Below are 16,488 nucleotides of genomic sequence, written 5' to 3'. Positions count from 1 at the left end.
CATTTTCTTGATACTTCCATAAATTCCAATTTTCTGTTGATATTAATAAAACAGGCCTTGATAAGTTTTCTGCGGAAGAATTCCGCAGCTTTTGGAGGCCAACTGGAGTCGTGATACAAGTTGCCGTGACATGTTGTATGCTTTAAAGGTAGAAATATATGCTGCTTTGCTACGACGGTCGTCTTCCGCTTCTTAGCTTCTAGTTTCCTCTACGTACAATCTTCTTCCTGAAGCCCCACTTAATTCAGTGCATCCTTAACATCTTGCATCCATCTTGTAGGTGGTCCTTCACGTTTTCTTCGTTCAGCTGGTGTCCATTCATAAATTCTTTTCGGCAATCGGTTATCGTCCTTTCGATGGAGGTGCCCCGTGACAGGTTAAAATTTTGTTATTTGTGGAACTGAGAATAGCGTCTCCTTCTCTTTTAATTTACTCTATTCTGTCATAGTCTGGAGATGAGGTAATTTCTTCGCCAAAAATCCATCTCAAGGGATATAAATTTATTTTTCTGCTGTTTGGTTAGCTCTTTACTCTCTGCGATTGACTTGTACAGCAAGACCTTTGTTCACTTTATAATTTTGTCATTCCATAGCAAAGAGTTTAAGTTGGCCAACTACTCTTTTTCTATGTCCAATTTTATTTGTGATGTCTTTTGTCCTCCTTCCATTTGTTGTACAAGTGACGCCCAAGTATTTAAATGTGCAGACATTTTAAATTTTACAAAACAAGTCATGTATCATCCATGATACTCTCTCCTCTATTTCACGATAACAGAAACCGAGCATTTTTTTCAACTTTATCGATGCCCTCCGTCAATCTTATCTGGTGAGGTTCCAACACAACGCTGAAATACTGAAAGGACTGATAATCGGAATGCAGGCTGTCTCTTTGGTAGATCTTTAGCCCTTTCTAAGTGTTCTAGCAATAAAACGCCAACATATTTGTTCGCGTTCCCCAGAATTTTTCAGTGTGATGGCTCCCATTTACGTAGTTCGTAATTCCACATGCTTGATGTTTAGTTGACTCGACACCACTTAAATTTGTGTGATTTTCTACCTGATCATAAAGGTTCTAATTTACGCCCAATTTTGTACCACATTAACCCCCGATAATGCAAGGGGCTGTTAAATGGAAACTGAACAGCCGCCAAAAGGAAGATGGAACGGTTCCATTCAAAAGTAGTCACCACATACGGTAAGACATTTACGCCACTGGGAGACGAGACGATCAGTTGGCGTTTCGTAGAAAACGGTCGGCAGTTGACAGATCCGCAATCGCACCCGCTCTTACACTTCCTCAACCGATTGTAACCGACCTCGACGCATGTCGCTCTTCAGATCACCAAAGAACTGAAAATCACACAGGCTGTACGGGGGATGTTGCAATGTTTCCCAACCAAATCGCTGAAGCGAAGCCTTCGTCCGATTTGCATTGCGGGGGCGGCCGTTCTCGTGCAACGCGATGCCGTCTGCAAAGTGTCTGCATAGGGCTGCGCATTGATTGTGGGTCCACCCTCGAGCAGCTCAACGACCCAGCATTCGAAGAAGGGCATCATGGCCTTACCAGAACTCGTGTGAACAGCTTTGGATTTCTTTGGGGAGCAGCGGATGTGGAATGTTTCCACGGTTGTCTTTGCCGTTTGCCATCGGTCTGCCCGAATGCATGTTGCACGATAACGTCCGTTCGCACAGTGGTTGCGAAACAGTGCAGCGTCCTCCGTACAGCCCGGACCTTCCACCGTGTCATTTACACGCCTTTGGCGACCTTAAGAAGTCGGTTTAAGTCGGACGAGGAAGTGCAAGAGTGGGTGCGGTTGCGTATCCGTCACAGGGATTGATCGTCTCGTCTCGCAGTGGGAGAAGTATCTTAACGAGTGTGGTGGAAGCTTGTGTTGGAACCATGCCGTGGTCCCATTGTGGCGGGTGTTCGGTTTTTATTTGACTGCCTGTGATAAACAGGAATCTGAAACTCGCTGGCCTTCATTTTCATTTAACAATCTTGACAGTGACCCGAACAGCGTTCTCTGCCATTTCCGACCAGCGTGCCACTCCCATTCAGTCGGTGCCGCAGCAAGGCGGCCCTCTAAATTAATAAATCTCTTTCGTTCGCTTCTGTTTAAAAGCTTTTTATTTCCAGTTGCCAGACTTCTTTCCCCTCCATTGTGAAGGCCCTCCTGTCTCGTACCGGCAATTGTAGGCTGATTAATTGCGATTATTTGTTATTTGCAGCCCGATCATTGAACACAATTAAGGATTGTTACCGTAAGTGCTCTCATTGAATTACGGAGAGGAAGGGCGTGCGGCGCGGTGTGGAGGGGCGGAAAGAGATTGTAATCTGGGGATGCGCCGCGTGCGTGTCCGCTGGCGCAGCTGATGGATATCACAAATTAAAAACGCCGGACGCGCCGGCTGTGGCGGGGCGACGGCGCGGAGAGCCGCAGAGCATCTATCATCGGGGAATTACGGCCGCCGTCGCCGCCCACTCTCTGCTCCCGTTATGTGTATTGGGAATGCTAGGTGCTACAGCTGTCTAGACTCGTGACAGGTTTCCAAAAACTGGACATCCACAGCTGTATGGCGAGACACCGCCCGGAATTAAACTGTGGCTCTCAATGTCTGATCGTAGATATTAAGTGATATACACTGCCGGGGAAAAAAATGTAACACCTTCAAGGACCGTGCTCAGTGCCACCAGAATATATGTGCGCGCTGAGGGGTTACACTGTTAGTTATTCATGTGTCACGGTCATCGACGAACACATGGCGTTCAGGGTGCCTGTCTGTACACCCTCTGTTGTTACTCTGCAAGCAGTAATTGTGCTGGGCTTAGAGGTGAACACTATTTGCAACGTTTAATCTCGGATACAACTATGCCCTCCCGACGAGTAAGCACTGCCGCTGAACAGTTTCATCTGTTTTATCGGGGTCGCAATCTGGATGTATGGGAAGCCGGATGGGCGTATTGTCATACTGCCGCAAATGTTGCGCACAGTGTATCGGTGGTGTGTCACTGCTTTCACCAGTTGTGTGGAGAACATGCCCACATTCTGGACGTCCGTGTAATGCATACCCGCTTCAGTATCGACGGATTGTGCGAGCAATGGTGGCCGACCGAACATCATCCAGGGACGAAATCCGGGAACATGTTGCGCCTGCTACGTCATCGCGGACCGTTATAAACCATCTGCTTGCAGCAGGACTGTGATTACGTTTACCTCTGGCCAGGTTACCACTCGCACCAGGACACCACTAAGCATGACCACTTTGGTGTCGTGAAAATGTCAACTGGTGAGTGAAATGTCACTGTGTTGTCTTCGAAAATAAGAGAAGGTTCTGTCTGTATGCGAGTGATGGATGTACATGTGCGTAGCGTAGACCTGGTGAGCTGGCTATTCCAGAGCTCATTCACCTACGACACATACGTCCCACACAGGTTTCATGGTGTGTAGGGGCCGTCAGTTACAACTCGCGGTCACATTTGGTGTTTCTGCAGGGTAAGGTAACCAGTGTACGGTACATTGCATTGACTTTATCCCCGTGCTACTACCATTTCTTCGCCAGGAAGATGAGGTGCTTTTTCAGCAGGAGAATCAACGTAGACATAAGGCTTGTACTAGGCTGCCGAATAATGCCGGCCAATAATGCCATACCATCCTGTTATTTCATTTTAATCTCTACATAACTACCGCAACCAGGCGTCTTCGTCTTGCTCAACAATTTTACTCGTCACGTTTCTGTGCGTTACCAAACTAACGATTTCTTGATGCCTCAGGATCATTTAAAAAGCTTCTCTTCTTGTCTGAATTGTTTGTCGTTCACCTATCATTTCTGCATAAGGCCACACTACTTCACAAAAGAGTTCCTAACACTTAGATTTATACTGCTTCAGTGCAATGTCTGAGACAATGCGTTGACGATCAACAGCGACAGCGAGGCAATGACGAAAAAAACGGTGTCCCAACCCGTGCGGGAATCGCGGTAGCATAGTGCGAGCACAGGGGAGAGTAGGCACCAGGACAAACAGAGGTTTGGGCCGGTCCTGGAGGCTTGCTCGGATAGCCGAAGTCGTTAAGGCGACCGCTCGTGACAGGTGGGAAGTCCGCATTCGAGTCCGAGTCCAGCACAAATTTTCATTTGTTCTGAAATATTCTCCAGCTGTTGCGGAACCGTATTGCAGTTTGTGAGTTCGTTCTTAAATTTATATTAGATGCTATCAAGTTTCTATTTTTCAGAGATGCTGGTCTGTTGTTTCATATCCTCTCTGCTTCTGCCCTTATCAGTTACTTTTCTACCGAAATAATAAGACTCCTCTACTAATTTTAGCCTCACATTCTTATCTAATAACCTCATCTTCACCTGATTTACCGATTGTCTTCTCATAACACTATCCATTTACCGTTGTAGCGTTCTCGCTTCCCGCGCCCGGGTTCCCGGGTTCGATTCCCGGTGGGGTCAGGGATTTTCTCTGCCTCGTGATGACTGGGTGTTGTGTGATGTCCTTAGGTTAGTTAGGTTTAAGTAGTTCTAAGTTCTAGGGGACTGATGACCATAGATGTTAAGTCCCATAGTGCTCAGAGCTATTTGAACCATTTTGAACCATTTACTGTCCCTGAAAGAATTACAGTTCATCAGTAAGCCTCAAAAGTCTTAATTTCTTCTCCCTGAACTTTAATTTTCTTTCCAAATTTCTCCCCGGTTACCTTTACTGTTTACTGTGTAATTATAAAATAGTATCGGGGCTAGGCTACAATCCTGTCTCAGTCCCTTCTCAGCTGCTACTCCAGTCTCAAATCTTTCGATTATTATAGTTGCACTCTGACTTCCGTGAATGCTTTAGATCATTTTGGCTCCCCGTGTTTTATCCCTGCTACTTTCAGAATTTCAAAGAGTGCATTTCAATCAATATTTTCAAAAGCTTTTTCAAATTAAACAGATGCCGTAAATGGTTCGTCCTTCCTCCGTCTATCTTAAGTCAGAGGATCAGTACTTCGCGTGTTCCTACATTTCTCGAAAACCCAAAATGGTCGCAAAAGTGTTGGAGAAATATGCTAAAATTGAAAGGCAAGGCTACCGGATGCAGCTATTGTGGTGTGTAAACACCACCTCTTGTCGTGTAATCACCACCTAAACTTATCTGTTAATTATAGTTCATTTCAGTCACACATGTCATTGGTGGGGCAATTTTTTTATGTTGGCATTGCACAGAACAACAAACACACAGTGCCAGCGAGTGCTTTCCTGCCAGTTTTCAGAGTAGCGACACAAAATTCGCAATAGGCGGCTGAAGGAAATGGAGTGCTGCCCCCGCAGCTTCGGCAGGCAGCAGACACCGGGCAGGGTCCCCGCGGCGCGGCCTGATGCGGCCCGGCCCGCTAACTGGCTCCATTTCCTGTTCGCGAAAGCCAAATTAGCCAGCCGAGCGGCTTCCCGCGCCGGAAATCCCACAGATCGGCGCTCTCCGCTCCTCGCTCCTTCTTTCTTGAAGACAGCTGTCGGCAAAGGGAGCGCACCCCGCCTCATCTGCAAAGTCAATTTCATCCTCTGCGTACAGCCAATAAGGCGCTCGCAGCCCTACGCGGGGGGGCCCTACACTTGTTTTCGCAGCTTTGCCGGCGAATCCTCCATAGTTGGACTGATTCTGTGTATTCATTGTGCTGAAAACTTGGAATAGTGTGCACTGGGCTTTTACACAAATTAGCGATTCCTGTGTTTCAGGACAATATGTTACAATCTTAATTAGTCTGGAGGAATGTTGGTGTCCAGGGTCAGGCGGCCGAGCTTGGTCCCTTGTCAACCACGACCAGAGAATCAAGGCATGTCCCATCTACATGATTTAAGGCACAGTGTCGGAAAGAGCAACATGAGTTACTCACACAAATTTCGCGTGTAATTAATATCTACATGTGCAGACGCTGCCCGTCCGTCCAAAAAGTTGTTAGACTGATTTCATTCCTGGCATATAAGCGATGTCAGCGCAGTAACTACGGTAGTAGCTTGAACCAACACCTGTAAACAACAGACGCGCATTCGACCACTTAGCTGTGAGCGGGACATGGACGTACGGCCGTACTGTGTCACAAATAGCAGTGAAGCAACATTTCTAAATCAAATGTAAAAGGCATTCTCCACAATGTTTTGAAGCAGAGAAAAGTTTCTACAAAATTTGTTCATTACACCTTGACTTCCGAACAAAAACAACGACGCATGGGCGCCTGCCGCGACTTAATTGAAATGCAAAACATGGACAGTTCTTTTCTGGAAAAAAATCATCTCGGGCGACGAGACTTGGTGTTATGAATACGAAGTTGCGACACAACGACAGAGTGCAGAAATTTAGACGAAGGTAGGACTTTTCTGACAGCTTCACATGGTTGTATGAACGCTCTACGCGCTCTGTTCAACTGGAGGTAGACTATGTAGTACATCGGAACCATCAAAACCATCATCTTAATGTTTCTTTGTTTGATTATTAATCCAGTCTCGAAACTTTTTGGACTGGTGGCATATGGGCCAATTTAATACAGTGCACTCGAATTACAATGATGCACTTCATGAGAAAAAAGACGCGTCGCACCAAATCAATCACGCTAACAACTGTGAAACTTCCTCCTGGAAAACTTCTGGACACTATTTGAACATGGCGAATTCTGCTGTTTTAAATTACCCAGTTATTAACTTCAAATGATGGGCATGGGTTTGGACGACCTAAACGTCAAAATCGCTGTCTTAACTTATCTTTGTTTGTAATTAATCCACTTTGGACTGAAGAGGTAGATACTCCGCTAGCCACTACACGGTGCACAGCGGAGGGCACATTGTACTACTACTGGTCATTCCCATTCCTGTTCTCCTCGCAAACAGAGCGAGGGGAAAACAACATTCCATACGCTCCCGTACCAGCCTTGGTTCTTCTTACCTTGTCTTCACGGTCCTTACGCGAGATTTACGTTGTCGGCAGCATAACCGCTCTGCAGCCTACCGCGAATGCCGGTTCTCGAAACATTCTCAATAGCGTTTCGCGAAAAGAACGTCGTTTTCCATGCAGGGATTCTGATTTGAGTTCACGGGACATTCCTGTAAATCTCACGTCTTGGTCGAACTTACCAGGAACAAATCTTGGAGCACGCCTCTGAATCGCTTCGATGTCTTTGTTTAATCTGACCTGATGTGGACTCAACCTAGCAATGCTCAGGAATGGGTCGCGCAAGTGTTCTTTGCGCTGTCTTCTTTGTAGATAGCTACACTTTCGTAGAATTCTCCGAATACACCGTACTCGACCATTCGCCTTCCCTACAACCGAACTTAACGTGCTCGTTGCAATTCATACCACTTTGCAAAATTACGCCTAGAGTGTGTACTCGAACATTATTTCCTACTCATCTCCATTAACTTGCATTTGTTTCCACATTTCGAACAAGCTGAAATTCATGACAGCAAATGGAAAATCTGACCAATTCACCCTATATCCTCCTACAGTCACACAACAATAACGTTTCTCCCTACACTACAGCATCGTCATCAAAGAGCTGCAGACGTCTGCTCATCCTATCCGTATATGTTATGTGGAGCTTTGCAATGTACGTAAAAGCCTCTAACTCCACGTCGTTGTTTTATTGTCACCCAGAACGAATTGTTGTAAGTGTTAATGAGCTATTTTCTTGTGTAGTTTCTGCTCAGTGCTGTCGCTGTTACAGTTTCCTCCTGCAGACTCTCTGTCCTGTTGTCAGAATCGGAAGTAGCGTGAAGTATGTGTTGCCGTAAACTCTTCCAGCTATTAAAATTCCAACACCATGAAGTACGGCAAATAATGAGACTGTTCTCAGTTTGTGTACAGAATACAGTAGGGACAACATTTGATTAAATTTTGAGGTGTTTTGTGAGGAAAAGGATGCGAAATTTAGTACACAGTGCTGCCATCTCTGGCACTAACAATGGCTCCAAAACAGCTAGGCATCGAGCCTAGCCAGTTTGGATGACAGATTTGGGAACGGCATTCTATGCTGTTTCTATTCAGAGATCACCAGCTGTAGTGCTGGACGAGTTGTGGCGCGTCAGTCTCTCGGAAAGCCATGACCAGATGCTTTCAGTGTGCTGGCCATGGCAATAGGCGAACATACACTGCATCCAAGCAGGTCAGGACAGCACAGACATAGCTCTTGCATTATCTTATTGAAACACAACATGTCGGAGACCTCAAAAGTACGGCACAGCCGGTGGCTCTAAAATGTCAGAAAAGTAACGCCTGCTGTCCGAATTATTGGCTCTGTGAATCACGTAGCGTACCATACGGCCCCCCATGTTATCAAGCTGAGTGTTGAGCCCGCATGACGACGAGAAATGTAACCGTTTTCCTCGGAGCTTGCACAGACTAAAACGTCCACTGCAATGCTGCGTGCAGGACCAAGACTCGTCTGAAAAGCTGACACGATGGCAGTCCTGTATACAATGCTGTCGATGGGCGGCTCGTCTCTCTCTCTCTCTCTCTCTCTCTCGTCCTCTGCTGTTGCGCCAAGGTATATCGCAACAGTAGTCGGCATGCTGCCAGTATTTCAGTATTTGTTGCTCCAAATGACATCGCACTGTCCGTGTGGATACTCGCCTCGCTGCAAGCAACCCAATTTCATGACTCGAGGTACATGACGAGCCTTTAGGATTCTGCTCGGCCGAACCAACAATATGTGATCTGTATTGGTCCATCGTGGCCATGGGACATCGGTTAGTAATTTTATTGACATTGACAATAATATGTGGGTTCTCTCGGCTGGTAATTTTATCGACATTCACAACAATATGAGTGTCCTCTCGGGCGCTAGTCGCACGAGGCTAGTGACATCCCACATGTCGGCGAGTATTGCCCTCCTGAACTCATCGAGTTCCATTTTCACATGACAGTCGTGGCTTCCGACCGATGCCAACAGAACGAGAAACCGAATTCTCGATAGGCCACGATCCTCCGCTGTCTAATCCCGATATTTGCTGGTAGTCATATCTCCTTCTTGCGTCAGGTACAACACGATCTTCTCACAAACAACTAAAATACAAATGCAACTTCTGAATGAGAAAACCAATGCGTGATCTTTCCTTATACGAGGTGTGGCTGTAAAATAACAGGGCTGATAATGTCACAGAGTAAGTACGCATGCTCCAAAGATGAACGACTAATAGCTGATACGCATGCAGCCTTCTAGTCCAATGCTGCATTTCTGGTGTCTGTAGGCAGATCAGTGTGGTCGTGGCCTACGTTTGTGTAATAGCTGTTATTTTTTTTTTTTTTTGCGGAAAAATGAGAAGTGTAACAATAGAACAACGAATTGTCGTGAAGTTTCACATGAAACTTGGAAAAATTGTTGCTGAAACCTATCTTTTACTAAAAGAAGTCTATAGCGAAGACTGTTTATCACGTATGCGAGTTTTTGAGTGTTTCAGACGTTTTCACGAAGGCCGACAAGACATTGAAGATGAGTCACGCTCGGGACGGGACGCCCTTCAACATCAAAAAACGGATGAAAATATCGAAAAAGTAGGTAATCCGCTTCCAACCGACCATCGGCCATTGACCATTGACTAAGAACGCATAAGGCAAATTTTTCGTAACCAATTCTATACGAGAAACGTGTGTGCGAAACTGACGCCGAAAATTCCCACAGTCGAACAAAAAGAAGCTGGTGAAAAAGTCTGTATTGATACTTTGCATACCATTGAAAATGATACTAATTTCTTGCAAATAATATGTGACGAGTCCTTGCTTCTCATTTATGACCCGGAAACTAAGCGCCAATCCATGCACTGAAAGGGAAAAAAGGTCGAATGAGCAAATCAAGATTCAAAGCTATGATGACTGGTTTTTTTTCGACATTAATGGAATTTTGCATCTTCACTGGGTTCGTGAAGGTCAGACTATTAATCAGCATTACTGCGTTCAGGTTCGTGGTCAGCACCGTGAGAAAATACGAGAAAAACGGCCCGAATTGATGAACAAGAAGTCACGGGTTCTGCATCAAGACAAAGCACCGGCTCATAACGCGTTGTCTGTTAAGAGGTTTCTAGCGAAGAACAGATCCCAGTGTTAGACCACCCTCCTTATTCGTCTGACCTAGCACCATGTAACTTTTACCTATTTCCCAAGGTAAAAACTGCATTAAAAGCAACAAGTTTTCACTCCGCTGAAGCAGTGGAGAAAACAAAAAGCGGCACTCGTCATCAAGGAGCACGACTTCCTGCACTCTTTCCATCAACGGAAAATTCGCATGGGGCGTTGTAGGGGTAGAGGAGAAGAGTATATTATGGGTGACAATAACTAAATATGTTTTTGAAATAAAAAGTTCTACAACAACACTCCCTTTCTGTATACACACCTCGTATACAGAATGCAGACGACATTACTCCTACACACTTTGTGCGATTGCCCTGAAATGCTACTCAATTGCATATCCAAGCATGTAGTATATATATCATGCCAGTTTGACGTTTTAGTAAATATAGAAATAATAACAAGAATTTACAGTTAAGAAAAGCAGTTTCTTCTCTATTCAACCTGAAATTTTCTAACTTGACAACTTCTCTGTATTTGTCATGAATGAGAACAAAGAATTTTCCGTCTTTTTAATACGAAATTATCTTGTATTTCTGTCGGGCGATCTTCTAAAATGAAACGCTGTGATTGTACACACAATCATATTTTGAAACAAATGGTACCAATATGTGAGCGATACGGAAAATCATATTAATTGTTCGGAAGCATCACTGAAAACCCTATTCTATATTAAAGACATAAGTTTACATTTGCTTATGAAGACCTTGTACACGTTAAAAAAGGCATCGTCATCTTTCAAATGTTTCTCCAATAAGAGGCTAACCATTTATAGTAGCTGTGCATAGTGTTCTCCTGTTTCAGGGAGAGGACAATGTGGAGTACTTCTTGGGCCTCACTCCCAGTGGCATCATTGTCCTAAGAAACAAGAACAAAGTCGGAAACTATTATTGGTAAGATATTGCTGTACGTTTCTCTTATATTCATTTTTTAAATGTATAATTTAGGAAAAGATTCCATCTACCACGTAAATGTTACTTTGCGCACGGATACTGTTGTGTGCTTTACGGAATTTATTTGTTTATTTATTTATTTTTTGCTATATCTGTGTGTACGACATTCAAGCATTCTTATTTCTGCCTCAGGCCCAGAATAACCAAGATTTACTTCAAAGGCCGATACTTCATGCTTCGGGTGTGCGACAAGAACGTAAGTATATATATGCTATTTTTAACGTTCGAGAGTTGAGTAGGTCAGAATAACAACCATGCATCCGCAAATTTCCACTGCATAGTAGCAGTATCAGCAGTTTGCGTTCAAGAAATAGACAATGCCTATACTTCTGAAAGAATATCTGTAGTTTCTAAGGCCCTTGACAGGATACCTTTGAGTCGAGTACACGCCCTCTGGTCAACGATTTAACGTAAAAAGCTTTATTAAAAGATGAAGTAAAAGCAACAGCAGTAGTTGCGACACCTTTCACGAATAAATACACTGATGAAAAATTATATCTTCTGTTCTTCACTGTGCAACTCCCCATTGGCTGAGACGAGACATTTCGATTGGATCATCAATTCGGCAGCCAAATACGTGTTTATTACAAGAGAAACATTATTGTTTGACACCCCATGGACGATTTGTATGTTCCTGTGTCTAGTATGCTGGAAGAGACGGCGCATGCTGTTGTTTATACTAAATGCGTTTAATCGGTGACATCGCAGATTGAGGTGGGGTCGGCACTACAGGCAACATTACGGTACAGCAGAATGGTGCTCGAGAGTAATACAACGGCACGAAGTGGGCTTCAGTTCTTGACCACTCTCAAGAAGTGCTAGCGTACTACACGAATCCCACCTCCACGCATGCGTCCTCGGACAGTCCACCAACACCCTACAGCACTTTGTGACTGGTGAACAGAACGTCACGTGCGACGTGTCGTCTGTCTAACTGCGCTTCATTCTTGGCGCTGATAATAGTCGAACAAACATTTGGCACCCTAGTGGCCAACACAACAATGAAGCAGTGACACATGCTGTCATACATCACGAACAACAGGAATAATGATTAGAAAGATCATGGGATTACAATCCGACGACCTCATTTTTTTCTTTACTACAGATAAGTTTCTAACGCACCTTTCATGCTTGGCACTTGTTTTCCGTGAGAAAAGGGCTCTCTTGTCCCCGGCAGTGTCTGCGTGACATCGAAGTGGAAGTATGCTCCATCCCCTTCAATGCAGTACTGGAACCCATAAATGGCTGGATAAGTCATGTTCAGTCTTTGGAGGAAGGCAAAAGCATACCGCCACCAATAGTCCATGCCCAGCAAACCTCAATTGTGTTATGGACAATCTTCAGGTTGAGAACAACTTTACGTTTTACAAGTGTCAACGCTTCGAAATTTATTTCAATTTATGTGGTTTCCTACAGTCTGAAACGAATGGCGGGATGACATGTAGTGTATACCTGTATGATTCGTTCAGTAAAAATGTCGTGTGACTAGAGCCTCCCATCAGGTAGACCGTTCGCCGGGTGCAAGTCTTTCGAGTTGACGCCACTTCGGCGACTTGCGCGTCGATGGGGATGAAATGATGATGATTAGGACAATACAACACCCAGTCCCTGAGCGGAGAAAATCTCCGACCCAGTCGGGTATCTAACCCAGGCCCTTAGGATTGACATTCTGTCGCGCTGACCACGCGGCTACCGGGGGCGGGCATTCGTTCAGTGAAATCCCCACCAGTGAATCCATCTTACCCCTCCTTTTCTTTCCAAAAAAAGAAATCTTATGCTTCGTCTGTAGTTCCCTCGAAACTGAACATTAAGTGCGATGCACGTTATTCTTGTGAACAGACATTGCTTTTAACATACTACAGTTGAGGAAATGTTCTCAGTATGATATATTAACCGTTAACATGTGAGAAACAGATCAGTGGAGCAGGCAGTGGCCACGAGGCCGTTTACCACGTCAAATAGATAAGATACCAATTTAATAGTGTAGCAGACTGTGGATATCCGTAGCCAATATTACTAAGTGTTTTCCTTAATTAATTTACAACTGGAGCGTGAGAATAATTATCACTTCCGTGACTATGAAAATGCTTAGTGAACTAAGACTGTATTGACGACAACCATATATCTCAGACACTATTCTGATATCAGAACAATCATACGACCATCTGTTTTCATCCTGCTCTGTCCATGTTCAAATCTACTTCTGCGCAGTTCAGATAAAAAGATCCTGTATACCTTAGTAGGGCAGGTCGTGACAATCGTTCACTGGCAATCCTTATAGTAGACGAGCCGCACTGTCTGAGTATCCACCAAAGAACCGAAGGTTGCTGCTTGCTTTCTTCTCGACTGAACCCATGCGATGGTTTGACTTACAACTAATTAATCTAGTAGGGGACAACTATCACCTGCTTTATTCTAGAGAAAAGCGAGAATAGCGCGATTTTGCATTTTTCTGTAGGCTGTATCATAATTAATAGCGACAACTGACAAGGGTGAGAGTATGTGGCAATAGAGGCAAAAATGCTCCCGTAAATAGGGATCCGCGAACGAGCTGTAACGTCGCTTGTATGCGATTTGAGTAAAGGTGAGTTACGAACAACCTTTTAGATTAAACCATGTCCAACGTTGGACTGATTCAATAGCAAATCGTGTTTTCAGATCACATAAAAATGGACATTAAGTCGGTGAGATAGAAAACTGTAGAAGCTTTCCACAATAATACTATCATTCTTGAATTCTCTCTCTCCCCCCTTCCTCTCCCGACATCATTAAAAATATGAGCACAGAAAATTCCTTTAGAATTAACTGTTTTGGTTGAAAATTTTGCGATCGCGAATTTTCAAAATTATAAATACGTCAATGTCCCTACACGTTGATAGATCAGACTTCGTTAAAATGAAACAGGCAACTTTTATGTAATAAATATAAATGAAATTGCCTCAACAAAACTGCCACAAAGACGGCTGTGCAAATTGCGACCAAGCCAGCTAATTCTTCTCACAAAAAGTCACCGTCTGATTTACTAGATGAACTACTAAAAATTAATAAGCAATCAACATTTAGTTAGCATACTGTGGTATTGAAATAAAGAGATACAATACATGTCTGCTAAAACGTTCCTTAGTATTTAAGAACACTTACATAGCCATTTAGTCGCAAAATTACAAGCTGAGTAGGGACTTGTAAAGCAAAAGAAAGACAGAAATCATTTTTACTCAGGGAAACAAAAAATTGATCAGCATTATAAAAAGACTACATGAATGTGAGATACATTTATCTTCAAACATTTTTCGATTTGCTCGCTGGGTGGGAACGTGTTATTCTCCGTTTTACCAAATACTATTATTCACACAAGACGACTTACGCATTTCAAGACTGGAAAAAAAGCTATAGTGACGTTTCAGAGCCGATTGCGTGATAATTGTGGGTGGTTACCAGCCGCCACTGGCTTCATTATCAAATATTGTCATAGTTGGTACAAATGTGTTCGAAATGTTAACTTTTAGATTAAGTCCCCATCTGATTCGGCTCAAATTCCATCCATGGCGTACCTCAACAAGAAGTACAAAATTTCTTCTTCTTCTTCTTCTTCATGTGCCGTCTCCTCTAAGAAGGTTGGCTGTCATCATGGCAATTTCTGATCTTGATTTGGCTGATCTAAGGAGTTCTGACGTTGAACAGTTGTACCAATTTTTTAAATTGTCAATCCAGGATGTCCGTCTTCTACCCCTCGTTCTCTTCCCACAAATTTTCCCTTCTAGTATTATTTGCAATATTTTGTAATTTACTCCCCTAATAACATGGCCTAAATATTGTAGCTTCCTTACTTTAATAATTTTAATTAATTCTTTTTCCTTTCCCATTCTTCTTAGGACATCTTGATTAGTAATCCTCAACACCCAACTAATTCTAAGTATTCTTCTATATGCCCACATTTCAAAAGCTTCTAAACTGTTCATGTCCTTCTTTTTCAATGTCCACGCTTCCATTCCGTATAATAATTTTGAGAATACATAGCATCTTAGCAACCTCATTTTTTTGTTTAAACAAATGTGTCTCGAACAGAATGCATTTTTCATCTTATTAAAGATACTTCTGGCCTGTCCTATTCTCGATTTAATTTCTTCTGAGCTTTCAATCTCCTCATTTACAATTGTTCCGAGATATTTAAATTTACGTACTTGATCGACTCTTTCCCTATTGATTGTAAGATTTTCTTGTTGGTGTGTTTTAGATATCACCATGAACTTAGTCTTGCTTACGTTAAGAGTCAAGCCAAATTCTTCAACACATTACATATTGCAATTTACTGTACACTCGTTCCTGTTAAAGGATGTATTTTTCTCGTCGTCTTCGCATTTGTATGGAATACTACACTCGTCATTGCAGTGAGTTGCGAATTCTTTCAAATACGTGCTGATGATTTAGCAAATCTTGAGAAGACTGTACAGTTGGCTTCTCCAGTTCTTCAGCCGTATCAACAGTAATGTTGTACCTTTCGCAGAGGACTAAGGTCAGGTGATCTTGGAGGCTAAGGTACAGACCCTGCTCGACCCGGCCACCTTGAACGTATTGGAGTGTTGGATGTCATCCTACATCAGCAGCAAAATGTTCCGGTGCCCTATCATTCATGTACAAAATTCCCCAGTCATGGACCTTGGGTGAAACTTAAGGCGAAATTAGATAGCGACGTAATGGAAAATTTTGCGTTTCAGATACATTTCTGTTAACTAGGACAATATTTCAGACTGAGAGCAGTGACAGCTCGTAACCACAGAGCTACAGTTATCTTGCAGAAGGCTCGTTTGTGTACCCATACCTACTGGAACTTTTTTGTTCCATTTTTTAGACCCTCCTTGCATTGCGCATACCAACCAATGAAGGTGGCGTACCGCGCAATAAAATTCTGTGTTCGTGTAAACCATACAGCACTGAAACTTGATAAAAAGCTGCAGCAAGCGTACGGTGAAAATGCAGTGTTTCGTGTAAGAGTACTTAGGTGGTTCAGGGACTTCAAAGTAGGCCGACTTGTCTGTTTTAAGCAAGGTAGGCCTGGTGTTTCGGCTTCTGCTGTGACTCAATTCAACATCAACACAGCTGCTGTGATTGTTGGTGAGAATCGGCGGGCAACATTACGTAAACTCAGAGAAGTGCTGAGAATTTCATATGACAATGTCTTTACTATTATGCATGAGCTTCTCCGTATGACCAGTATTTGCGCCCGTTTCCGTACCACGTCTGTTGACTCCCGAGCTAAAAGCTATGCAAATGGAGACAAGCCGTGAGGTGCTGCGTCTATTTGCTGATGGAGAGGATGCTTTTCTGGAATCGATTTTCATCTGTGATGAGTCATGGATGAATCATTAAGATCCTGAAGGAAAACGAGCCAGTACTGTTTGGAAACTGACAGGTTCTCCAACATCAAAAAAGACGAAAGTTGCTCCAT

The 16,488-nt window shown here is 43.6% G+C and overlaps 1 protein-coding gene across 1 annotated transcript in view; it reads left to right on the top strand.

Moving 5' to 3' along the window:
* Window positions 1-16,488, top strand: part of LOC124799024 (band 4.1-like protein 4) — a 578,366-nt gene that overhangs the window by 498,561 nt on the left and 63,317 nt on the right. The window contains exons 8-9 of the mRNA XM_047262561.1: window positions 10,894-10,982; window positions 11,175-11,238. Of these exons, the coding sequence (XP_047118517.1) occupies window positions 10,894-10,982; window positions 11,175-11,238 (153 nt within the window). The remainder of the gene's footprint in view (window positions 1-10,893; window positions 10,983-11,174; window positions 11,239-16,488) is intronic.

Source organism: Schistocerca piceifrons, chromosome 5 (assembly GCF_021461385.2).
Source record: "Schistocerca piceifrons isolate TAMUIC-IGC-003096 chromosome 5, iqSchPice1.1, whole genome shotgun sequence".
Taxonomy (NCBI): domain Eukaryota; kingdom Metazoa; phylum Arthropoda; class Insecta; order Orthoptera; family Acrididae; genus Schistocerca; species Schistocerca piceifrons.
The sequence above is the reverse complement of the archived record's forward strand: the minus strand, read 5'-3'. Positions and strand labels throughout refer to the sequence as shown.